This window comes from Pseudophryne corroboree, chromosome 5 (genome assembly GCF_028390025.1).
Source record: "Pseudophryne corroboree isolate aPseCor3 chromosome 5, aPseCor3.hap2, whole genome shotgun sequence".
NCBI classification, from domain to species: Eukaryota; Metazoa; Chordata; class Amphibia; order Anura; family Myobatrachidae; genus Pseudophryne; species Pseudophryne corroboree.
Window position 1 is genome coordinate 603,387,566 of NC_086448.1, and position 25,164 is coordinate 603,412,729.

Genomic DNA, 25,164 nt, shown 5'->3' on the forward strand with positions numbered 1-25,164 from the left:
CAGTGGGATCTGCTAGACAAATGGTCCGGATCGCATCTGCAGATGCATCAGCGGATAAAATTGTCGACAAGGACAAGGGTCTCTCTGCTATGGTGGTTGCAGAGTACTCATCTGTTAGAGGGCCGCAGATTCGGCATACAGAACTGGGTCCTAGTGACCACGGATGCCAGCCTGAGAGGCTGGGGAGCGGTCACACGAGGAAGAAACTTCCAGGGCGTGTGGTCAAGCCTGGAAACGTCTCTTCACATAAATATACTGGAGCTAAGAGCAATCTACAATGCTCTAAGCCTGGCAAAACCTCTGCTTCAGGGTCAGCCGGTGTTGATCCAGTCGGACAACATCACGGCAGTCGCCCACGTAAACAGACAGGGCGGCACAAGAAGCAGGAGGGCAATGGCAGAAGCTGCAAGGATTCTTCGCTGGGCGGAAAATCATGTGATAGCACTGTCAGCAGTGTTCATTCCGGGAGTGGACAACTGGGAAGCAGACTTCCTCAGCAGACACGATCTTCACCCGGGAGAGTGGGGACTTCATCCAGAAGTCTTCCACATGATTGTGGTCCATTGGGAAAGACCAATGGTGGACATGATGGCGTCCCGCCTCAACAAAAAACTGGACAGGTATTGCGCCAGGTCAAGAGACCCTCAGGCAATAGCTGTGGACGCTCTGGTAACACCATGGGTGTACCAGTCAGTGTATGTGTTCCCTCCTCTGCCTCTCATACCCAAGGTACTGAGAATTATACGGCAAAGGGGAGTAAGAACGATACTCGTGGCTCCGGACTGGCCAAGAAGGACTTGGTACCCGGAACTTCAGGAGATGCTCACGGAAGATCCGTGGCCTCTACCTCTAAGAAGGGACCTGCTTCAGCAGGGACCGTGTCTATTCCAAGACTTACCGCGGCTGCGTTTGACGGCATGGCGGTTGAACGCCGGATCCTAAGGGAAAAAGGCATTCCGGAAGAGGTCATCCCTACCCTGGTCAAAGCCAGGAAGGAGGTGACTGCACAACATTATCACCGCATTTGGAGAAAATATGTTGCATGGTGTGAGGCCAGGAAGGCCCCGACAGAGGAATTTCAACTGGGTCGATTCCTACATTTCCTGCAAACAGGATTATCTATGGGCCTCAAATTAGGGTCCATTAAGGTTCAAATTTCGGCCCTGTCGATATTCTTCCAGAAAGAATTGGCTTCAGTTCCTGAAGTTCAGACTTTTGTAAAAGGAGTACTACATATACAGCCCCCGGTTGTGCCCCCAGTGGCACCGTGGGATCTCAATGTAGTTTTGGATTTTCTCAAATCCCATTGGTTTGAGCCACTCAAATCGGTAGATTTGAAATATCTTACATGGAAAGTAACCATGCTACTGGCTCTGGCTTCAGCCAGGAGAGTGTCAGAATTGGCAGCTTTATCATATAAAAGCCCATATCTGATTTTCCATTCGGACAGGGCAGAATTGAGGACGCTTCCTCATTTTCTGCCTAAGGTGGTATCAGCGTTTCACCTGAACCAGCCTATTGTGGTGCCTGCGGCTACTAGCGATTTGGAGGATTCCAAGTTGCTGGACGTTGTCAGAGCATTGAAAATATATATTTCAAGGACGGCTGGAGTCAGAAAATCTGACTCGCTGTTTATACTATATGCACCCAACAAGCTGGGTGCTCCTGCTTCTAAGCAGACGATTGCTCGTTGGATTTGTAGCACAATTCAACTGGCACATTCTGTGGCAGGCTTGCCACAGCCTAAATCTGTCAAGGCCCACTCCACAAGGAAGGTGGGCTCATCTTGGGCGGCTGCCCGAGGGGTCTCGGCATTACAACTCTGCCGAGCAGCTACGTGGTCAGGGGAGAACACGTTTGTAAAATTCTACAAATTTGATACCCTGGCTAAGGAGGACCTGGAGTTCTCTCATTCGGTGCTGCAGAGTCATCCGCACTCTCCCGCCCGTTTGGGAGCTTTGGTATAATCCCCATGGTCCTGACGGAGTCCCAGCATCCACTAGGACGTCAGAGAAAATAAGATTTTACTTACCGATAAATCTATTTCTCGTAGTCCGTAGTGGATGCTGGGCGCCCATCCCAAGTGCGGATTGTCTGCAATACTTGTACATAGTTATTGTTACAAAAAAATCGGGTTGTTTATTGTTGTGAGCCATCTTTTCAGAGGCTCCTACGTTATCATACTGTTAACTGGGTTCAGATCACAAGTTGTACGGTGTGATTGGTGTGGCTGGTTTGAGTCTTACCCGGGATTCAAAATCCTTCCTTATTGTGTACGCTCGTCCGGGCACAGTATCCTAACTGAGGCTTGGAGGAGGGTCATAGGGGGAGGAGCCAGTGCACACCACCTAGTGGTCAAACTTTTAAATTTTGTGCCCTGTCTCCTGCGGAGCCGCTATTCCCCATGGTCCTGACGGAGTCCCAGCATCCACTACGGACTACGAGAAATAGATTTATCGGTAAGTAAAATCTTATTTTTTGCCTTATGTTCCCCCACAGCAAAAGAAAACCCCACAATATCAGATGTAGTCCTTTCAGTCGCATAAGTCCAGAAGAGGTCGGGGCTCTTCCTTCCCCGCCAGAGGTAAGAGTAGAGGGAAAAGAATGCCTGCAACGTCTAGTTCCCAGGAGCAGAAGTCCTCCCCGGCTTCTACTAAATCCACCGCATGACGCTGGGGCTCCGCTGAGGGAGTTCGCGCCGGTGGGGGCACGTCTTCGACTCTTCAGCCAGGTCTGGGTTCTGTCAGACGTGGATCCTTGGGCGATGGAAATTATATCCCAAGGCTACAAACTGGAATTCGAAGAGGTGCCCCCTCGCCGATTTTTCAAGTCGCCTTGCCAGCTTCTCCCTCAGAGAGGGAAATAGTTTTAGCTGCAATTCAAAAGCTGTATCAACAGCAAGTGATTATCGGGGTTCCCCTAATCCAACAGGGAAAAGGGTACTATTCAACCCTGTTTGTGGTCCCGAAACCGAATGGCTCGGTCAGATTCTGAATCTAAAATCCCTAAACCTGTACTTAAAAAAGTTCAAATTCAAGATGGAATCACTCCGGGCAGTGATCTCCAGCCTGGAAGGGGGGGGGGATTTTATGGTGTCACTAGACATAAAGGATGCATACCTTCATGTACCCATATATCCCCCTCATCAGTCGTACCTGAGATTCGCTGTACAGGACTGTCATTACCAGTTTCAGACGTTGCCGTTTGGGCTTTCCATGGCTCCGAGGATTTTCACAAAGGTAAATTTGGAAATGATGGTGCTCCTGTGCAAGCAGGGAGTCACAATTATCCCGTACTTGGATGATCTCCTGATAAAAGCGAGATCGAGACATCAATTGATGAAAAGCGTCTCGCTCTCCTTGAGGGTGCTGCAGCAGCACGGCTGGATTCTAAATCTACCAAAGTCACAGTTGATTCCAACGACTCTGCTATCTTTCTTAGGCATGATTCTGGACACGGAACAGAAGAGGGTTTTTCTTCCAGTGGAAAAAGCCCAGGAACTCCAGAACATGGTCAGAGACCTGCTAAAACCAAAAAGAGTGACAGTCCATCAATGCACTCGAGTACTGGGAAAAATGGTGGCGGCCTACGAGGCCATCCCCTTCGGCAGGTTCCATGCGAGGACATTTCAGTGGGACCTTCTGGACAAGTGGTCGGGGTCCCATCTACAAATACATCAGAAGATTAGCCTGTCCCCCAGGGCCAGGGTGTCTCTCCTGTGGTGGCTGCAGAGTGCTCACCTTCTCAAGGGTCGCAGATTCGGGATTCAAGACTGGGTTCTGGTGACCACGAATGCGAGCCTCCGAGGATGGGGAGCAGTCACACAAGGAAGAAATTTTCAGGGACTATGGTCAAGCCAGGAGGCGTGTCTACACATCAACGTACTGGAATTGAGGGCCATATACAACGGCCTACGACAAGCGGAGTATCTTCTTCGCGACCTACCGGTTCTGATTCAATCAGACAACGTCACAGCCGTGGCTCATGTAAACGCCAAGGCGGGACAAGGAGCAGAGTGGCAATGGCAGAAGCCACCAGGATTCTTCGCTGGGCGGAAAATCATGTAAGCGCGCTGTCGGCTGTCTTCATTCCGGGAGTGAACAACTGGGAAGCAGACTTCCTCAGCAGACACGATCTCCATCCAGGAGAGTGGGGACTTCATCAAGAAGTTTTTGCAGAGATTACGTGTCATTGGGGACTTCCTCAAATAGACATGATGGCGTCACGCCTCAACAAGAAGCTTCGGAGGTATTGTGCCAGGTCAAGGAACCCTCAGGCAGTAGCGGTGACACCATGGGTGTTTCAGTCGGTCTATGTGTTCCCTCCTCTTCCGCTCATCTTAAAAATATTGAGAATCATAAGACGAAAAAGTGTGCAGACAATACTCATTGTTCCAGATTGGCCTGGAATGGCCTGGAATTCAGATCTTCAGGAAATGCTCACAGAAGATCTGTGGCCTCTTCCTCTCAGGGAGGACCTGTTGCAGCAGGGGCCCTGCGTGTTCCAAGACTTACTGCGGTTACGTTTGACGGCATGGCGGTTGAACACCAAATCCTAGCTGGGAAAGGTATTCCGGAGGAAGTCATCCCTACTCTGATAAAGGCTAGGAAGGAGGTGACGGCGAAACATTATCACCGTATCTGGAGGAAGTATGTATCTTGGTGTGAAGCCAAGAATGCTCCTACGGAAGATTTCCATCTGGGCCGTTTTCTCCACTTTCTACAGACGGGAGTGGATATGGGCCTAAAGTTAGGCTCCATTAAGGTACAGATTTCGTCCCTATCAATTTTATTTCAGAAGGAATTGGCTTCTCTCCCAGAAGTCCAGACTTTTGTAAAGGGAGTGCTGCACATCCAGCCTCCTTTTATGCCCCCAGTGGCACCATGGGACCTTAACGTGGTGTTACGGTTCCTAAAATCCCACTGGTTTGAACCTCTTCAAACGGTTGACTTAAAATTTCTCACTGGGAAAGTGGTCATGTTGTTGGCCTTGGCGTCTGCAAGGCGGGTGTCCGAATTGGCGGCTTTATCTCACAAAAGCCCCTATCTGATTTTCCATGTGGACAGAGCAGAGTTGAGGACTCGTCCTCAATTTTTGCCTAAGGTGGTTTCATCGTTTAATATGAACCAACCTATTGTGGTACCTGTGGCTACGGGTGACTTGGAGGATTCCAAGTCCCTTGATGTAGTCAGGGCCTTAAAAATGTATGTAGCCAGGACGGCTCGGATTAGGAAAACAGAGGCACTGTTTGTCCTGTATGCTGCCAACAAGGTTGGCGCTCCTGCTTCTAAGCAGACTATTGCTCGCTGGATCTGTAACACAATTCAGCAGGCTCATTCTACGGCTGGATTGCCGTTACCAAATTCTGTAAAGGCCCATTCCACTAGGAAGGTGGGCTCTTTTTGGGCGGCTGCCCGAGGCGCCTCGGCATTACAGCTGTGCCGAGCAGCTACTTGGTCGGGTTCAAACACTTTTGCAAAATTCTACAAGTTTGATGCCCTGGCTGATGAGGACCTTGTGTTTGCTCAATCAGTGCTGCAGAGTCATCCGCACTCTCCCGCCCGGTCTGGAGCTTTGGTATAATCCCCATGGTCCTTACGGAGTCCCCAGCATCCTCTAGGACGTAAGAGAAAATAAGATTTTAAACCTACCGGTAAATCTTTTTCTCCTAGTCCGTAGAGGATGCTGGACGCCCGTCCCAGTGCAGACATTTTTCTGCAAGGCTTGTATATAGTTATTGCTTACATAAGGGTTATGTTACAGTTAATATCAGTCTTTGGCTGATGCTGTTCAGTTCATACTGTTAACTGGTTGCGTATGTTCCATGTTATACGGTGTGGATGGTGTGGGCTGGTATGAATCTTGCCCTTAGATTAACAAAAATCCTTTCCTCGTACTGTCCGTCTCCTCTGGGCACAGTTCTTTAACTGAGGTCTGGAGGAGGGGCATAGAGGGAGTAGCCAGTGCACACCCATCTAAAGTCTTTGTAGTGCCCATGTCTCCTGCGGAGCCCGTCTATACCCCATGGTCCTTACGGAGTCCCCAGCATCCTCTACGGACTAGGAGAAAAAGATTTACCGGTAGGTTTAAAATCTTATTTTTGTATCTCTTGTGTACATTGTTAGGTTCCAACGGGAAGCGGTTAAAATACCACCAGTCAGGAACCTGGCAGTCACAATACCAACGTTGGAATCCCAACAGCGGGTGAAATGCTGCCGCCGGAATACCAGCGACACCGTCTCTCTTCCCTCTGTGGGTGTCCACGACACCCATAGAGTGAGAATATAATCTGTGCCCACAGCGTGGTGAGCATAGCGAGCCAGCAGGGGGTTTTCTAGCGCTCTCCATGCTGCCAGCATTCTGGTGGATCCCGCTGTCAGGATCATGTCAGCCGTTATACCGCCCGCTGGCATATCATACGTATCCCATTCCAACATGATAAACTCCAACTATATTGACTATAGCAGACTGCTCAGCCCAGCTAGATTACATGTAGGACCCTAAATACTACAGTGTATGTAGGACATCACACTGTGGCTGGCAGTCAGTTCAAAGAATATGAAAATTGTTCATTCTATATTACACAGTAACCACCACATTACATAGTGAATAACTGGCTTCTAGTACTGGTCTCGCTGGACACACATTGAGGGGCTATGAAATGTTTTTTAGACCAGTCTTTCTTTTGATCTTGAATATATTTATATTATAGGAGTGATAAATTGCTTCCTGAAAATAATATAATATAATTTGTGTATTCATGTGAACATCTCACAAATACAATTTAGTCTATATTTTCTATATTAATACTTAACGTTGGTGTCAGTTTGTTATTTATTGAATGTGGTTTTTTTTTCTATAAACAACCAACAATAATAGCTTGTCTGGGAATGGAATATGTGAAGCCGACCTCATACATGGTGGTGTTGATGCTGCTGCTATTATTATATTTTTATTGACGTATTACACAGCGCTGTACATTGAGGGGATCATTACATACACTATATACAATGACATGAAGGTAGAGATGACTCGGCATGGATGAGCTTACACTGTAAGAGGTGTGAAGGAACGTAAGGTAGCGAAATAAGAATTACAGCTGTTTATAGGGAAAGTGTTGGTGGCTACTGTAAGATAGTAACATGAACAGTCGCTATAATAAAGAAGTCATGGATGACACCTGAAGTCTAGGCTTGCTATGGTGGTTGGTCATATGTTTCCTAAAGGTATATATTGCCATGCCAACGTAGGACACACTGCAAGGACACATAAGCAGAGAAATACTATTATCCATTAAACAATGTATAGCATAGTGGATGCACAAAAGTAGTTCCATGCATGTAAGGGTGTGTATGTATATACTGTATATCTGTGTGTCTCTCTTTCTCTCCCTCCCCCTCTCTCTCTCTCTCTCTCTCTCTCTCTCTCTCTATCTGTATATATATATATATATATATATATATATACATGGTGTGTGTGTGTATGTAAAATTCAGAAAAGTTGTTTCATCTAACTGTAATAAGGTATATATGAGGTATTTATTTATTATTTATTTATTAACAGTTTCTTATATAGCGCAGCATATTCCGTTGCGCTTTACAATTAGAACAACAGTAATAGAACAAAACTGGGTAAAAACAGACAGACACAGAGGTAGGAAGGCCCTGCTCGCAAGCTCACAATCTATAGGGAAATAGGCATAGATACACAAGGATAGATGCGACCTATTGCATAATGGTCCACCAGATTGCTAGGTTCTTAATGGGTTGTATGATGATACCCCACAAAGTTATCCAAGTGTCAGGAGGGTGTGAGACTAAAGAAAGACAAGATATGTGATGTTATGAATACTCTACAGAGGATGTAATTAGATAGGGAAGCACTGAAGGTTATGTGGGTGGGTCTGGAATTTGATAGGCTTGTCTGAAGAGGTGAGTTTTCAGGGAACATTTAAAGGTTTGGAGACTAGAGGCGAATCTTACTGTGTGTGGGAGGGCATTCCACAGAGTGGGTGAAGCCCGGATAAAGTCCTGTAATTTTGAGTGTGAACAAGTAATGCGTGTGGATGAGAGACGTAGATCTTGTGCAGAGCGGAGAGGTCGGGTAGGGAGATATTTTGAGATGAGTGAAGAGATGTATGTTGGTGCAGTTTGGTTAATAGCCTTGTATGTGAGTAAAAGTATTTTATATTTAATACGGTAGAATACCGGTAACCAATGGAGGGACTGACAGAGCGGATCTGCAGACGATGAACGTCTGGCAAGGAAGATTAGCCTCGCAGCTGCATTCAAAATGGATTGTAGTGGTGAGAGCCTATGTTTGGGAAGACCGGTCAGGAGACTATTACAATAATCAATGCGGGAGATAATGAGAGCATGGATTAGAGTTTTTGCTGTGTCTTGTGTAAGATATGGTCGTATTTTGGATATGTTTCTTAGATGTATGTAACATGATCTTGAGACAGATTGAATGTGGGTAACAAAGGACAGTTCAGAGTCAAGAATGACACCTAGGCAGCGAGCTTGTGGGGTAGGGGTGATTGCAGAGTTCTCAACAGTGATAGAGATATCAGGTTGGAAACTACTATTGGCCGGTGGAAATATAATTAATTCTGTTTTGGAAATATTAAGTTTGAGGTGGCGAGATGTCATCCAAGATGAAATGGCAGAAAGGCATTCAGTGACATGGCCCAATACAGATGGTGACAAATCAGGGGAGGATAGGTAGATTTGAGTATCATCCGCATACAGATGGTACTGAAATCCGAAAGAGTTGATTAGTTTGCCAATAGATGTGGTATAGATAGAGAAAAGCAGAGAACCTAGGACTGAGCCTTGCGGTACTCCAACTGAGAGAGGTAGCGAAGGAGAGGTGGAATCAGAGAAACGAACACTGAAGGAGCGATTAGATAGGTAGGATGAGAACCAAGAAAGGGCTGTGTCCTGAATACCTAGGGATTGTAGTGTTTGTATGAGAAGAGAGTGGTCAACAGTGTCAAAAGCAGCAGAGAGATCAAGGAGAATAAGTAGAGAGTAATGTCCTTTAGATTTAGCAGTGACCAAATCATTCACTACCTTAGTCAGTGCTGTCTCTGTGGAGTGTTGGGCACGAAATCCTGACTGAAGTGGGTCCAGTAGGCTGTGTGAGTTAAGAAAGTGTGTGAGGCGAGTGTAGGCAAGTCTCTCAAGTAGCTTGGAGGGGCATGGGAGCTGAGAGATGGGACGGTAGTTAGAGAGAGAGTTCGGGTCAGAGTTTTGTTTTTTCAGAATGGGAGTAATCACTGCATGCTTGTATAGAGAAGGAAAGATACCAGTAGACAGGGAGAGATTACAGATTTTCGTTAAGGTTGGGATGAGCACAGTAGACAGAGCTTTACTAATTTGTGAGGGTATAGAGTCAAGGGGAGAGGTATTAGAGTAGGCAGATGAAAAGAGTGCAGATACTTCATCTTCATTTGTAGGATCAAATGAAGAAAAGGTGTTAGAGGGTTCAGGCAGGAAATTGAGCAGGTCACTTGCTGTGGAAGAGCATACCATTTCATTTCGGATCTTGTCAATCTTGTCCTTGAAATAGGAAGCAAGATCTTGCGCACTGACTGGCTGGTGGGTTAGGTGAGGGAGGGACAAGAAGTGATTTAAATGTATTAAAAAGTCGCTTGGGGTTAGAGGCTTGAGCAGAGATGAGAGATTGAAAATATGTTTGTTTGGCAGTGTCCAGAGCATTACAATAAGAGTGGTAGGTGGTCTTATATGTGAGAAAGTCACTTGAACTACGAGATTTACTCCACTGGCGTTCAACTTTACGTGAGAGTTTTTGTAAGTGTCTAGTGTATTTAGAGTGCCATGGTTGACATCTAAGTCTACGTGGAGTGTGATGGGTAGCTGGAGCCACTTCATCAAGTGCTGTTTCTAGAGTTTGGTTAAGGTGTGACACAGCAGTCTCTGGAGAGGTGAATGTAGAAATTGGTGAGAGCAGTGGTTGCAGAGAGGTAGATAGTTGTTGAAAATTAATAGCGTTAATATTTCTGCAGGTAAGAGGTGTCCTTGTAGACTTTAGGGACATTGAGTTTGAAGTAATGAAGGAGAGCATGCATGTGATAAGGTTGTGATCTGAGAGAGGGAAAGGAGTGTTAGTGAGTTCAGAAACAGAGCATAGTCTGGTGAATACAAGATCAAGGCAGTGGCCCTCCTGATGAGTAAGGGAGTCAGTCCATTGGGAGAGGCCAAGAGAGGAGGTTAGAGAGAGTAGTTTAGAGGCATGGGGAGATTGTGGACTGTCAATAGAGAGATTGAAATCACCCATAATGATGGTGGAGATGTCAGAGGATAGAAAGTGAGGGAGCAAAGCAGAAAAATCTTCCAGAAACTTTTTGGGTTGCCCAGGTGGGCGATAGATAGCTGCAACACGCAGAGAGAAAGGGGTGAAAATCCTAATAGAGTGTACTTCAAAGGATGTAAATGTGAGTGAGGGGGGGGGGGGGGGGGGGCGTGGCTTGGATCGGTATGGAGTAGCTGTGTGCAGCCTTAGCTCTCCACTAAAAATCCTGCAAACTCATCCGTTTTCCCCAACCCGTGGATCCTGCTCCCTGCCAGCTGGCCCCTGAGTGTGTGCTGCCTCTGCTGCTGCCCTTGCTGACCCGTTGTGCGGCGCGGTTGAGCTGCTGTGGACCTTCCAGCGTGGTCCCCGGCTCCCTGCCGGCCGCCGCCGGAGCTCCGGGAGCGGCTTGTGTCCGTGCCTGTGAGCTGGTCCTACGGCTGGGGGCTGCAGAGGAGAGGGCCCTACTATCTGCTGTCCGGTGGGGGTGCATGCCTGGGGCCCCGCTGCGGTGACGCTGGAGACCGAGCCCTGGCGGAAAAAGCCAGCGAAACCCGCCATTTTTAGCCCTGCTGCTTCTTCTTCCCCGGCGGTGCTGTGCGGAGCGATGACTGTGGCTACCATCCTGTCTCCCTCCTGGGCTTAATACTTCCACGAGGCCTCGCAAAGCCAGTGTCCTTTATATTTTCTCTCGGATGGACAGTATATACTTCACTGAAACCGGCTGCCCTACATTAACTGCCTGTTATCCAGTGGTGATAGCCTGGGTGTCCCTGACTCAGCTTTTATTCTGCTGCAATTTACACAACGTACACCTGCTTCCTGACTATCTGCAGTGTGCCCACATACTTGTTCCGTTTATTTGGGGTGCCATATCTGCCCGGCCCGGGCGGCCCTGACCCGTGTGCTGAACCTGCTGTAATACTCCTGTGGATCTGCATTCCCGTCCAGGGGCACCATGGTGAAGGGAGGACAGAGTGCGGCTAACGCTGCTGCGAAACTGGAGAAATTTGCCAAATCACAGCAGGCATCTACGTCGGCAAAGCGGGGTGAAGCCGGCCCGCCCTCGCCTGCGGCCGAGGTGGACACCTCCGACCATGATGAGCAGGTACATTCTACCTAGCAAATATTGCAGGCTATCTCTGCGTCCGAACAGAGGGTTACGGACCGGATTGGGTAAGTACAAATGGATGTTTCTCTGCTAAGGCAGGATATGCAGAAGATCCGAGAGCGTGTGGGTGAAACTGAACATCGGATATCGGCTTTGGAGGATGCTGCTCCACCCTTGCAGTTGAGAGTGGCGGACCTGTCTACCCAAGTGACATCTATGCAGGCTAAAATGTCAGATATAGAAGGGAGATTGCGGCGCAACAACGTCCGATTTGTCGGGTTGCCCGAGAGAGCGGAGGGCAACTCCCCGGAGTCATTTCTTGAAGGGTGGCTTATTGATCTGTTTGGCAAGGAGGCATTTACCTCTCAATTTGCGGTGGAGAGGGCGCACAGGCTCCCGCCTAGACCGCCGCCACCGGGGGCCCCGGATAGAACATTTATTGCACGCTTCCTGGATTTCAAGGACCGTGACACTGTGCTCCGTCTGGCCCGAACAAAGGGCCCTATCCAACAAGATGGACATAATATTTCCGTATTTCCTGATTTTGCCCTGGAGGTGCAAAAGAGCCGATCTCAATTTATTCAAGTCAAGCGTCAGCTCAGAGACCGCAATATACAATATGCTATGATGTTTCCAGCCAAGTTGCGGGTGGTGCTTAACAACACCACACATTTTTTCACATCTCCTCAAGATGCCGGTGCATGGCTGGAGCGTCAACCACGTCCTCCTTAATGCTGTGTTGTTGCTCTGAGGCTGCTTTCAGTTTTTTTTGCACCTATTTATCTAATGCATATTCCTGTGAATATAAATGCAATGTGAGGATATATGCAATGTGGGGCGTATGGGAGTGGGGCAAATTTATGTTGTTGCTCGCTCTGCATCGTTATGATATGGCGGTAACGGTCAGTCCCACATTATTTTACTGCTATTTGCTGCTTTGTATTGGGGCATGTGCCTGGCTATGTTGTTTTTTTCTTTTTTCAGGGTTGGGGTACTACTTTTTTCTACGAGTTGTGGAGAGCTCTTACTGAAAATAGTGTAAGGGCTTTTCCTTAGGTTCTTTGGTTAGGCCCTTATCCCTTAGTTTGGTTACTTAATGGGAGTTATGGGATCCAGGTATGCCTTAAGTTTGCGAGGTGATACAGGGTGGGTGCGGGGGGGGTTAGTTTGTTTTTTTCTAAGCCATCATTTTTTAGTTCTGTGCGTACTTTTCAATGACGCGTTATTTCTGTATGATATTGCTCTGTGCTCTTTTGCCTCCTGGGACATAGGGGGACTGGTTGCTCCTGTCCCTATGTATTGTTTGCTCAGCCTTGCTATGTTGCGATGCCAGGTTTTGCTGTATGTCTCTTTAATCTATCCTGTTACCCCTTTCCGTTACGATCTCTATGTCTGCTGTTTCTGAGGGGCTCCGTCTGCTCAGCTGGAACGTTCGGGGATTGAATGAAAAAATAAAAAGATCGTTGGTCCTGACTCAGGTTAAAAAATACCAGGCGGACATAATTTGTCTTTCTGAAACACATTTGCATGGAGGTAGGGTGTTGGCACTTAAAAAACCATGGGTTAGTCACGTGTATCATTCCACTTTCTCTAGCAATGCCAGAGGCGTTTCTGTAATGATTAGAAAGTCCGTACAATTTCATCTGGATGAATGTGAAACTGACCAATATGGCAGATACGTCTTCCTACAAGCCCATATTAACTGCAGATTGTTTCATGTATTAGCAGTATATGTCCCCCCGCCATATAATAATGAGGTTCTCCGTCACGCTGCCCGTTTCCTGGCCCGGTCCCCTGCTACCCCTGTGATATGCCTAGGGGATTTTATCAATGTTATGGATAGTGGCATGGATAGGTGGAGGGAGTCTGTTGCGTCTTCCCCTCCCCTGGCGTCCCCTACCTCGTTCGCGAGACTGGTGGGGGAACTGGGGCTGGAGGATGTATGGAGATGTCGTAATCCCGCGGCCACTCATTTCTCCTGTCAGTCCGCTACCCATCATGCTTTTTCTCGTATTGATTTGGTTTTAGTTTCTCCTGATTTATCCCCGGACATGCTGGCGGCATATCGGGGCATATCGGATCACTCTCCTGTTTTAGTCACAGTTAATATTGGTTGGAAGCGGGGTGCAAAAATGTGGAAGCTTGACCCCTTTTGGTTGACTCTACTGGGGGGGGGTGCGGATCTGATTGCCGCCTGGGAAGGGTAAAGGAAGATAAAGCGTTTTTGCGGGGCTCCTTTATAAAGCGGATCTCTGAAGTTAAAGCGTTCAGTAAGAGGGAGGAGGTGCGGTTGGAATCTTTGTGCCAGTGGCTGGAATCTCAATATCTTATTACCCATTTGCGGTCTGATGAGTTGTTGTGGAAGAACGCGCAGAGTGAGTGGTCGGATTGTTTATTTGAGAAATCCAGGCGTAGACTCCTTTTTGCGGGACATGAGCAGTATTTTCGGGCGGAGATGAATGGCAGCTACTTGGCCTTTTTGGCCCGGTCTGATTCCCCTAGAACAGTAATTCAGTGTGTGAAGAACTCTGCTGGCCAACTGTGTTATTCTGGATCAATGGTGGCGGAGACCTTCCGTAGTTATTATTCCTCGCTTTATGCCTCCCGAGCCGGTTACTCTGATGATCAGCTTGGGGAGTTTTTGGCTCAGTTGACCTTGCCATGCTTGTCCCGGGAGGACTCGGGGGCTCTGGATGCGCCTATCACGTTGGAGGAGGTGGAGGCTGCGATCCTGTCTCCCCCGGCGTCTAAGGCACCGGGATCCGATGGACTTCCGGGTGAAGTCTATAAAAAATACATTACTTTTTTTGCCCCGTATCTCTTACAATTGTTTGAACTACTCTTAGAGGGTGGGGCTCTCCCGCGTTCTATGGCCGAGACCAATATAATTGTCCTGTTGAAACCAGGGAAAGACCCCTGCTCCCCGAGTCTTATCGACCCATTTCCCTCCTCAATACTGATGTCAAGATACTGGCAAAAATCTTGGCATCTCGATTGAATTTGGTAATTGCAGCAATAATTCATCCAGACCAGACTGGCTTTATGCCGGGTAAATCCACGGCCCAAAATCTGCGTAGATTGTTCTGTCATCTCCAGAGAAGTGATATGGTGGGGTCGGACGCGGTGGTGGTGTCCCTTTATGCGGCCAAAGCGTTCGACTCCGTAGAATGGAGGTACCTGTGGGGGGTGCTGGAGAAATTTGCTTTTGGCCCTCGATTTATTAGCTTTATCCAGTTGTTGTATTCCTTGCCTGTGGCTCGTGTGACGGCCAATGGTTTCACGTCTGAGCTTTTTGCGTTGGAGAGAGGCACTCGACAGGGTTGCCCCCTATCTCCTGCACTGTTTGCGATCGCCGTGGAGCCGTTGGCCGCCCTGCTGCGCAGTAATTGCGGGGTCAAGGGAGTTGAGATTGGGGGTCATGTGGATGTGGTGGCGCTATACGCGGATGACATGCTTCTTTTCCTACAGGACTCTGATGACTCCCTACAAACAGTGTTACAGGTAGTGGAGAATTTTGGTATCTTTTCCGGTCTGCTAATTAACTGGGACAAATCCCACATTTTTCCTATTTCTGGCCTTCTCCCTGAAAACACACGGGGGGCGTATCCTTTGCAATGGACACTGCGGTTCAAGTATTTAGGCATCTGGATTACTCCTATGGCGCGTAGCTATGTGGCCCAAAATATTGACCCCATATTAGCGACATTTAAAGAGAAGGCTCATAGCTGGAAAAAATTATCATTGTCTGTCCTGGGTAGGGTTAATTTATTTAAAATGGTGATGCAGCCAAAGTTCCTTTATGTTCTGCACAATTCCCCGGTCTACCTTCCCAAGAAGTTATTGAGGGAGTTTTATCCTCATTTATATGGAGTGGCAGGCCAGCGCGGGTCTCTATCAGAACACTATGCAGATGTCCGGCGGGGCAAGTCTCCCGGATCTCAGACTATACTATGTGGCGGCTCAGCTGGCCCATCTGAGTGAATGGACCGGGGATTCTCTGGGTGCTACGGTGAGGGGGTTTCTGGCTGAGCGGACGGAGTGTTCTCCTGCTTTCTCTCTCTCTCCTCTTCAGCTTCTCATTTCTGGTCTCTTAACGTCTGGCTTGCCTCCCCTGTTGCGTCAAGCCTTGCTTATCTGGTGCTATGCGCACACTTTATATGACTGGGAGGGACATGATACCTGTACCCCACTGTGGTTCAATGGTGCATACCCTGAGCTATATGAGATGTCGCTAGATAATATATGGATTGCTAGGGGTGTCATGGCGCTGGGTCAGCTATACCACGGTGGAGTGCTGAAGTCATTTCAGCAACTGAAGATCGAATTTGATGTACCTAACACTTCTATGTTCCGGTATTTTCGGCTTAGACATGCTGTACAGACCCAATTCCCTCGCGGCCCACCATTGATTGCTGACTCACCTGTTAGGACGCTGCTTGCTTCTTTGAGTCAGAGGGGGAAGGTGTCTACCATATATGCTGCTTTAAATAATAATAGCTATCCCGATCTATTAAATAATCTCCGTATTAAATGGGAGACTGATTTGGGGCAATTGTCCCATGAGCAGTGGCTCCAGGTTATGAGTTCCCTTAAATACACTACGCCATGTATAAGGTATAAACAGGTTTTTTTCTACATTCTACACAGGGCCTATCGCACTCCGGTTACTATGCAGAGGGCTGGTCTTAGGGAAGATTCTAACTGCCCCAGGTGTCGGGCAGCCGATGCCGGATTTTGGCACTTACTGTGGGATTGCCCTGAGATTTCCCTTTTCTGGCATAAAGTGTGGTGTGATGTGATCATGACAGCACCGTCCCTCCCTACATTAGATCCTGGTATATGTTTATTTGGGTTAGATTTGGAGGAAACACACTCTGTTTTACTGTACAAATATGTCCTGTGTCTCACTACGCTAGCTAAGGTGGTTATCGCTAGGGTCTGGTTCTCTGCTGGTGTACCTAGGGTGGAGCACTGGAGGGTGTTGGTGAACAAGGTAATTCGTCATGAGAGACATATGTATAAAATACGGGGTTCCACCTCTCGATTTACGGAGATGTGGGATCGCTGGAGTAGCACAAGGCTGGGCGGGCAGGTATTAAGCACATGAGCGACATTTGTAATAATATGGATACTCTTTGTCGTGGATATATATATGATAAGAATTAACACGCACACCAAATTGTGATCTGAAAATATCTGTTTATTGATGGCAATTGTTATTGTTATAGTTAATTTTCAATGTTGATGTTTTGTTATGTTTCTGTGACACAAAACTCAATAAAAATCACTTGATTTAAAAAAAAATGTGAGTGAGGGAACAGGTGGTAAAACGATGTGCGTGTAAGATTTGGACAGTAATATTCCAACACCACCTCCTTTAATGTTACCAGGCCTGGGGGTGTGTGTGAAGTGGAGGCCACCATGTGACAGTGCTGCAGGGGAGGCGGTGTCTGATTGTGTGAGCCAGGTTTCTGTTATAGCCAGCATATTGAATTTTTTTGCTATGAAAAGGTCATGAATAGCTGTTAATTTGTTGCAAACAGAGCGTGCATTCCATAAAGCACATTTTAGTGACTTGCAGGTAGATGGGAGACATGTGATGTTGATAAGGTTTGTTGATTTTATATTCCGTTGTGAATCAGCTGAATGTGAGCGTGGTATGTGGATGGGACCTGGATTTGGGGATATGTCACCAGCTAGTAGAAGCAGAAGAAGAGAGAGATAGGTATAGTTGGGGGAGGTGTGTGATAGTTTCTTAAGGTGACAGGTAGATGATGTGACAGTTAGTGTACATAGATAGGTTAAAAGCTCATGAGTGTTAATAAGAGGGGAGTGGATTAATGAGGCTGCAATGTGTACAGAGCGATACATAACAGGAATAGTGAAGGACGATGTCATTTTATAGAGGATACCATGAAGTGCTATGAGGAAAAACAGTTTGTGGAGCATGGTGTTTATAAAGAGAAAAGTATAGATAGGAAAATGCTTATGGAAATTGTTAGTTAAATGGTAGATTTACCTGCTTTCCAATGTTTTTCAATGTTTGTTCAACTGTTCGTTTAACGGTTCTTTTTAAAATTTCCTAACTTTGTCATTTCCAAACTTCGTATATTTCTAAACTTCTGACAACTGCCCCGCAGACAACTGCCCCATAACTGAATGCTAACATATACTAGTTCTAATTTACAAAGGCTTCAGCTGAAGCCAATTGGACATCTAATCAAAGGGCTTATATTACCCTGTGTTAAGTAAACACTAGTCCATGTATGCTAATAAACTCCACTCCACTGACCAACATCTATTCAAGAGATAAGATCAGCTATAAGCAAGTACTAATATTATACAAATACAATTACATACACTGCTAAATTATACATTGGTGTGAATAGAGATCAAGAGTTATAGTTTGCAGGAATCATCAAGCAGAAATCACATACATTTAAAATACAGCTGAAGATGTTTGTGGGTTAATGCAGAGGTGTAGGAATCATCAAGCAGAAATCACATACATTTAAAATACAGCTGAAGATGTTTGTGGGTTAATGCAGAGGTGTAGGAATCATCAAGCAGAAATCAGATACATTTAAAATACAGCTGAAGATGTTTGTGGGTTAATGCAGAGGTGTAGGAATCATCATGCAGAAATCACATACATTTAAAATACAGCTGAAGATGTTTGTGGGTTAATGCAGAGCTGTAGGAATCATCAAGCAGAAATCACATACATTTAAAATACAGCTGAAGATGTTTGTGGGTTAATGCAGAGGTGTAGGAATCATCAAGCAGAAATCACATACATTTAAAATACAGCTGAAGATGTTTGTGGGTTAATGCAGAGGTGTAGGAATCATCAAGCAGAAATCACATACATTTAAAATACAGCTGAAGATGGTTGTGGGTTAATGCAGAGGTGCAGAAATCACATACATTTAAAATACAGCTGAAGATGTTTGTGGGTTAATGCAGAGGTGTAGGAATCATCGAGCAGAAATCACATACATTTAAAATACAGCTGAAGATGTTTGATAGATAAGGTAGATGTCACAAGTAGGTTTTGGGACAGTTGATAACATTTTGGGAGATCATCTTTACACCACAAATGATATAAGGGTAAGAGATGTTGGGACACTATATAGGTTGCTCTCTCATTGTGTTTTGCACTGTACATCCTTGTACATAACTTACATTGGGATGCAGTCAGTTATACCAACAATCAAAATCCCGACAACCATTGACCGATGGTCAAAATACAGACATGGTTAAAATATCAACATTTAAAATACCAACAAGGTCAAAATGCCGACATTTAAAATGTCGACAGGTCAAAAAGTCGACATGAATTTTTCATTACTTTTTCACCAAAACCGACTTGTTCATACTTTACCATCCCAGTGGACCTGGAGGGAGAATATAATAGTGTGCCGAGTGCAGTGAGGCACCGTGCCTGAAGCATGGCGAGCGCACGTGGTACACTTATACGGTGTCCATGTACAAAAACACAAAAAAAAATGTACAAAACCACACAAAAAAACACACACAAAAAACAACTTGTGTCAACTTTTTGAGCTGTCAACATTTTAATTGTTGGTATTTTGACCGTGTCAACATTTTAAATGTCGGTATTTTGCCCATGTCGATATTTTGACCATCGGTCAATTGTTGTCTGTATTTTGACCACTGGGATTTTGATTGTAGGTATATTTCATACTGATCCCCTCACATTTACAGAAGAGGAGAACTTGTATTTTGTGTGATAAAATGTTAAACTAGTCACAGGTAGGATGTATTTCACTACAGATTATCCGTCTCTGCAGCTTCTGTCATAATATACTGACCTGCCTGTTATTTATATTTTCTCCTCCACAGCTCTGTTTATGTTGTCGAACAAAGAGGTTTTCCTTGTTCACGTGGTCTTACACTTGTCAGTTCTGTAAACGGTAAGTATACTTTCTGTAGTAAATATTTGCATTTTAACGATATATTGTTTAACAGCAATATGGATTTGATTGTTAACAGGCTTACTAATAAATCATTTATTACTGGAAGTGTATAAAGTATCTTTGAAGGTTAGAGGGTGCTTTGTGTTAGATAAATAATAATACTTGGCGTGTAGGGGCCTTCAGTTCTGACTGTGACGTCTTCTGACAATGTACTGATTTGGATCTATGCTCTGTATTTATAGGCCTGTCTGCTCACAGTGTTGCAAAAAGGTAAGTGCAAAAACAGCAGGAACCAATTTATAGTATGTGTTCTGCCATCAGTGCCTTGATTTGTACTTATCTCTCTTGTTACATAGATGAGATTACCTTCCAAGCCATATTCCACACTCCCAATCTTTTCCCTGGGACCTTCCACTTTGCAGAGAGGGGATAGTTTCCTGAGGCCTGAGAAGCCTGAGAAGCCTTCCACCAGTCATCACCGGACCCTGCGGAGCTTGCCTAAGTAAGTGATGGGGAAATGTCATCCACTGTGTCTGCTACATACTTTTCATGGATCCACTGTTTATTACACAGGTGTATTAGAAACATGACTGGAATTTCACAACTTCACATATAGTGTAAGGGCAAATTTAAAAATGAGTGCTAATCTTAAATGATGCTCCAGCCAATCAGATACTAACTGTCATGTGTTTGAAAAATGACAGCCATGAGCTGATTGGTTGGAGCACCATGTAAGATTGGATTCAGTATGAAAAGCCGGCGGTCAGTATCCCGATGCCAGCATCCCGACGCCAGCAATGCCTACAGGGGTGCGTTAGGTACTGTAACATCCCACCCCTAACCCTCCCTGTCCGCAGCCTAACCCTAACCTCCCCCGGCGGTGCCTAAAAATAATTACCTCCCCCCTTTCCTGCATCCTAAATCTAACCCTCCCCCTTAGTGCCTAACCCTAGCACTCCACCATTGGTGCCTAACAGCCTAACCCTAACCTCCCCCACCCCGCAGCCTAACTCTAACCCTTCTTGGAGGGTGCCTAAACTTAACCCCCGCCCTCCAACATGCTAAACCTAAGGCAGCTGTTAATGCTTACCTTCGGGATCCTGACTGTTGGGATTCCGTCATCTGGATCCTGATCCTTTTGGGATTAAGGTGTCGGTATTACTGCCTGAACATATACTGTACGATTAGTAAAGAGTGATAACAAGAATATCACTCGTTAAATCTGCCCCATAGTCCTGGAATCACTGGTTAACACACAAATACATACTCTTATGCTGTAAATGCAGGTTATAATCTATATAGTAATTTGATTAAGTCTTGTTCTGTACATTACACGCTATAATAACTATAATAGAATATATAGGATATGTATAAAATATCTATTGTAGCATTATTCCTTATAAAATACAGATGTTATCGTATAACAGTGACGGGTAACATCAGAACTATACAGATGTTATTTATATATGTTTATACTAGAGCTGAGCTGTTCGGTTTGGCTCTATTCTTCCCACCAAGTTCAGATAAAATGCAAAACGTTATGTTTCATGGACAGACGTCTGTGAAAGATCAGGTAACATGACATTTGGCCTCTTTTCTTAGATCTGAAACTGGAGGGGAGAATGGAGGGGATCGGTACGAAATCCCGCTGGACGGAATCCCGACCGACACAATCCCAAAAGGGGGGGAGAGCGCAATGCAGGCCTTTGCGGGCTCGCTGCGCTCGCCAGGCTGCGGGCACGGTGCCTCGCTATGCTCGGCACACTAATTTATTCTCCCTCTATGGGTGTCGTTGACACCCGCAGAGGGAGAATATGTCAGGATTGTGCCGGTCGGGATTCCGGTGTCTGTATTCCGACCGCCGGGATTCCGTCCGGTGGGATCTTGACCGCATCCCAAATGGAGTCAAAACCAAACTGCTGATCTCTTGCTATTATAGATAGTGTGACTAGGATGCACCAGGAGACTGTGCTGTTTAATTTGATATTATGCAACACGTATATCTGTGTGTGACTGGCTAATTGGATACCCCCTGAATCTGGATACAAAGTGCTATAATGCAGCAGCCACGCCTTTTTTCCACTTCCACGCCAAGTTGCTGTCTGTAAACAGATTCACTCGCACACGCTCTTTGTACAATTAGCAATAACAGCTTCATCAGTGGGATCATAGGTATAAATTCTCATGAATATTTCTCATTGCTTTAAAATCAGACATTCTGTATAACAAGAATCTGTGTTCATTTAAAACAACCAACAAGGTGCCCAATAGTTTAGACAGGTCTAGCCACTCTGGTGCTTTTGACGTGACAATCGCGATAAGTAATGAACAGTCTGCAACAGTCACGTTCCAATCAGTGCAACAATGGAAAAGGTCAGTCGGGCGCACAATACTTAGAGTGCCGCAAAAAGAATTGACTCTACCCCTGAATGTAACAGGTATAGTTGCTTATATTTGGTGCTGTACTAGGAGAGGCCATATTGGCACAGTCCACTATAACGGTATCCCATCCCAAATCATCGTGTACCTTAGAAATAAAAAATGTTTGGGGGTTGATTAAGTAAATCTGTGTGGATGCAGCATTTCCTGGTCTGGTGAAAATGTTTTTGTCTTACAGGTTGCCCTCCAAGTCAAAATCTGTGGACAAGTCTGATGATGAGCTTCAGTTTCCAAAAGAGCTTATGGAAGACTGGAGTACAATGGAAGTGTGTGTGGACTGCAAAAAGTTTATCTCTGATATCATTAGCTCCAGCCGCCGAAGCTTGACGCTTGCTAACAAGAGGGCCCGGTTAAAAAGGAAGACCCAATCATTTTACTTGTCATCCACGGGGACATCTGAGTTCCGGCCCACAGAGAGAACAATCAATGAGATTTGACTCTTGTGCCTTTTTTATCTTGTTTTATTTCCCTTTTTATCTAGCTTCTGTGTTTATGAATAACCGGGCTGTCTTTATTTTTTACTTGCTCTAAAATAGGCTGCGTCACCATGCAACGTTTTCTTTGCACTGGAAGAATGCAGCTATTGCCTTTTTTTTTTCTTTATCTGTCCATTCGTGATTAAGTGTTACTACGTGGACTCCGACGGAGATCAGAACATTCTACTTGCAAGAGAAACCCATCAGGGTAAAGCTGGCACTGTATCCGCATAGAAAATACTACATATCCTGTTGCCCTTTGAAAAGTGTGGGACAATTGTTGGGGATTGTTTTTTGTGTATTTTCTTTCCATCCTACGTCCATGTTTGTACTTTACTAGTCATGATCTGAATTAGCTGTGGCCAAAATGACAATGAACGATGTCTTAGTGCAGAAGATCTGCTTGAGAGCAGTAGTGTCGGTGCTGAGATATTGGAGCTTCAGGTATTTTGTTACATGCAGTAGGGTTATTGGTAGAAACCCAAGCTAGAGAATCATAGCACTTGTATTTCTTCCCTTAGTGCCAAATGAAGTCTTCCCAGACCAAACCTTATTAAGTCCCTTTATGTCATGCGTTCTAGATCCTCATGCCAGTTTTGTTTCTGTGAGGGTGTGAAGACCGGTGTGTCAGGAGACTCTGCACAGGACTTGCTAGTGGCACTGGTACAGTGTATAATGTCTTGGTGTAGACCACCTAAGCTCAAGCCTGTTTTAACCCATGTTGTGTTCAAGTGCATTAAGTAGGATAACATATAGCAATATGGTGGTGAGTATTCAATCAAACACTATACAGGTGTGTATACTAGCTGCCAACCCATTCCTTCATTTCTAGGTTTATTTTCCTTGATGGGGGATGGGAAATACATTTAAAAAAAACACACAGATACGCCGCTGTTCTTGGCTTAACTGTTGGCCTTTGCCGCAGGTAATAGGTGTTGGACTGTAGCAATATCACAGAGGATTCTGTAACTCCTTCTATCCTGCAAACCCCCTGGTATGTCAGTCTGATCAGCAGTGACAGACCTGTATCTTCCACCTACAGTAGCTGTGATGCTGAAGACGAGCAGTTGACAATTGCAGCTTGCATACTCCTGGAGGCACTATAGTGTCAGGTTCACTACCTGGTTCACATTCATGTAACAGAAAATACTGTTTGTAAATACTTGTACTATATTTATTAATAACTAGGCTGTGTTCTCGTCACTGAAGGCAGGGAGATTTGACACTGGAGGAAAGCTATATTTATATGTACATTGACCGTAATATAACGTCAGTTTTGAGCAATATGTTAGTCATGCTAGAATTCTCTGCATTGAAGATGTTTGTTTTTGGGTTTTTATTTTTTTAGTTCTATTTTATACCCTACAAATGTTTGAGGCATTTATTTTCTAGCTGTGGAATCAGTGTAAACACCCTGTGGTGTAAATTGAAACATTTTTGACCAGTATTTTGTTTTCTCATTGGTTCCTGCTTGTTGACTATCAGTGGAAGCCTGCAGTGCTTTATTTCTGGTAGCCTGCAAGCTGTGACCGTTTGACAAAAACCTTTGGCACTCCAGCAAGCTATGCATCATGGGAGTGGTACTTCACGTCCACCTAGAGTGCCAAAGGTTGGCTGCCCTTACCATGTGCCCTTGTAGTGACTTGGGCCTTCATTGATTGTAGCTGTTTTGAAGTTTATCTTATTGATGTGCTCTGTTCCTCGTTATCTCTTTACCTCCCTGTAATTTCTCCACAGAAGCAGCTTGCAGCGCTTCCGTGAGGACAATAAAATGCCTTGACATATTAACTCTGTGTTTTTTCTCTAAATAGAGGTGGGTGTAGTGATGGACCTGGTTATATAGTAAAAGTGTTTTAGTGAAAATAGTACCTGGTGCTATACATTTCTGAACAACACTCACTTAATATTTCTCCGGCTGGGTCCACAGGTTATCCACAGTATAACAATGGGATATGATGGAGCGATAGCGGATTGTCACCAAACGATCACAAGCTTTCAGTCCTCCCAGGATGCAATGGGCCTGTCCATATATACCCGCCCACTGGCTCAGGCAAATCAGTTTTTTGTTTGGTGCGGCAGGAGCCGAACCATGGTCAGAGGGCTGCTGTTTCTTGGCAGCCCTAAGCTTTCTTATTTTATTTTTATAGTCTTACTATGGTTTTTGAGTGATCTTTCCTAACAGCGTCTTATACGCATATTGGAAAGAGTCGCTCCAGCAACTCTCCGCCGGGTCGCAACAACGCTTACCCACGGTACAGTGCTGTCTTGGTGGGCGTCTGTGTCGGATATACTAGCAGGTCCAGCAGACGTTACCAGGCTGTGGCCGGAGCATGGGGAGAAGGTAAGGCATCGGTTCCACTTAGAAGGGGAATACGGACACAGTTGCACTGTATTGGGAGGAGACTACCAAACAGTAGCTGGTGTGCCGCCACCACGGCTGCTCCAGCGCTAGGCCTTAGGGATCATAAGACACCAGGAATAGCATGAGGCCGCGATCTCTAGGGTTGATGTCAGCGGTGGGGAGTCAGACGCTCTCCTGGTCGCCCCTCCCCCCAGTTCATGACCAGTTTCCGTCGGTCTCCCGCCATGAACTGTTGCCTCACTTCCGTCTCAGGCGCTACCACGAGGGTTCTCAGTCGCAGCATACGCTGCTGCATCTGGGTTCACTAAACGCTACCGCGAGAAGACCCGGTCGCAGTACAGGCGTCTGTATGACCGGTGCGTCTGTGTTCACGGAGCGGCAGTGTACACTAGTAGCGTCTGGATCCACTCAGCGTTCGCTAACGTATTGATCGATCTTGGAAGTGAGGTGAGTCTCCCTGTATCCCACTCTGCTGAGTACGGGTTATACTAAATTTCTATCTACTTTTGTTAGTATATATAG

At 45.8% G+C, this 25,164-nt stretch overlaps 1 protein-coding gene across 5 annotated transcripts in view; it reads left to right on the forward strand.

Annotated features, from left to right (window-relative positions):
* SPIRE1 (spire type actin nucleation factor 1) overlaps positions 1–24,068 on the forward strand; it is a 524,996-nt gene extending 500,928 nt beyond the window's left edge. For all 5 annotated transcript variants that reach the window (XM_063923426.1, XM_063923427.1, XM_063923428.1 and 2 more), the window contains 4 exons: positions 19,292–19,362; positions 19,608–19,635; positions 19,722–19,867; positions 21,983–24,068. In XM_063923426.1, coding sequence (XP_063779496.1) covers positions 19,292–19,362; positions 19,608–19,635; positions 19,722–19,867; positions 21,983–22,241 — 504 coding nt within the window. In that variant the 3' untranslated portion in view covers positions 22,242–24,068. The remainder of the gene's footprint in view (positions 1–19,291; positions 19,363–19,607; positions 19,636–19,721; positions 19,868–21,982) is intronic.
* Positions 24,069–25,164: the final 1,096 nt, after the last annotated feature.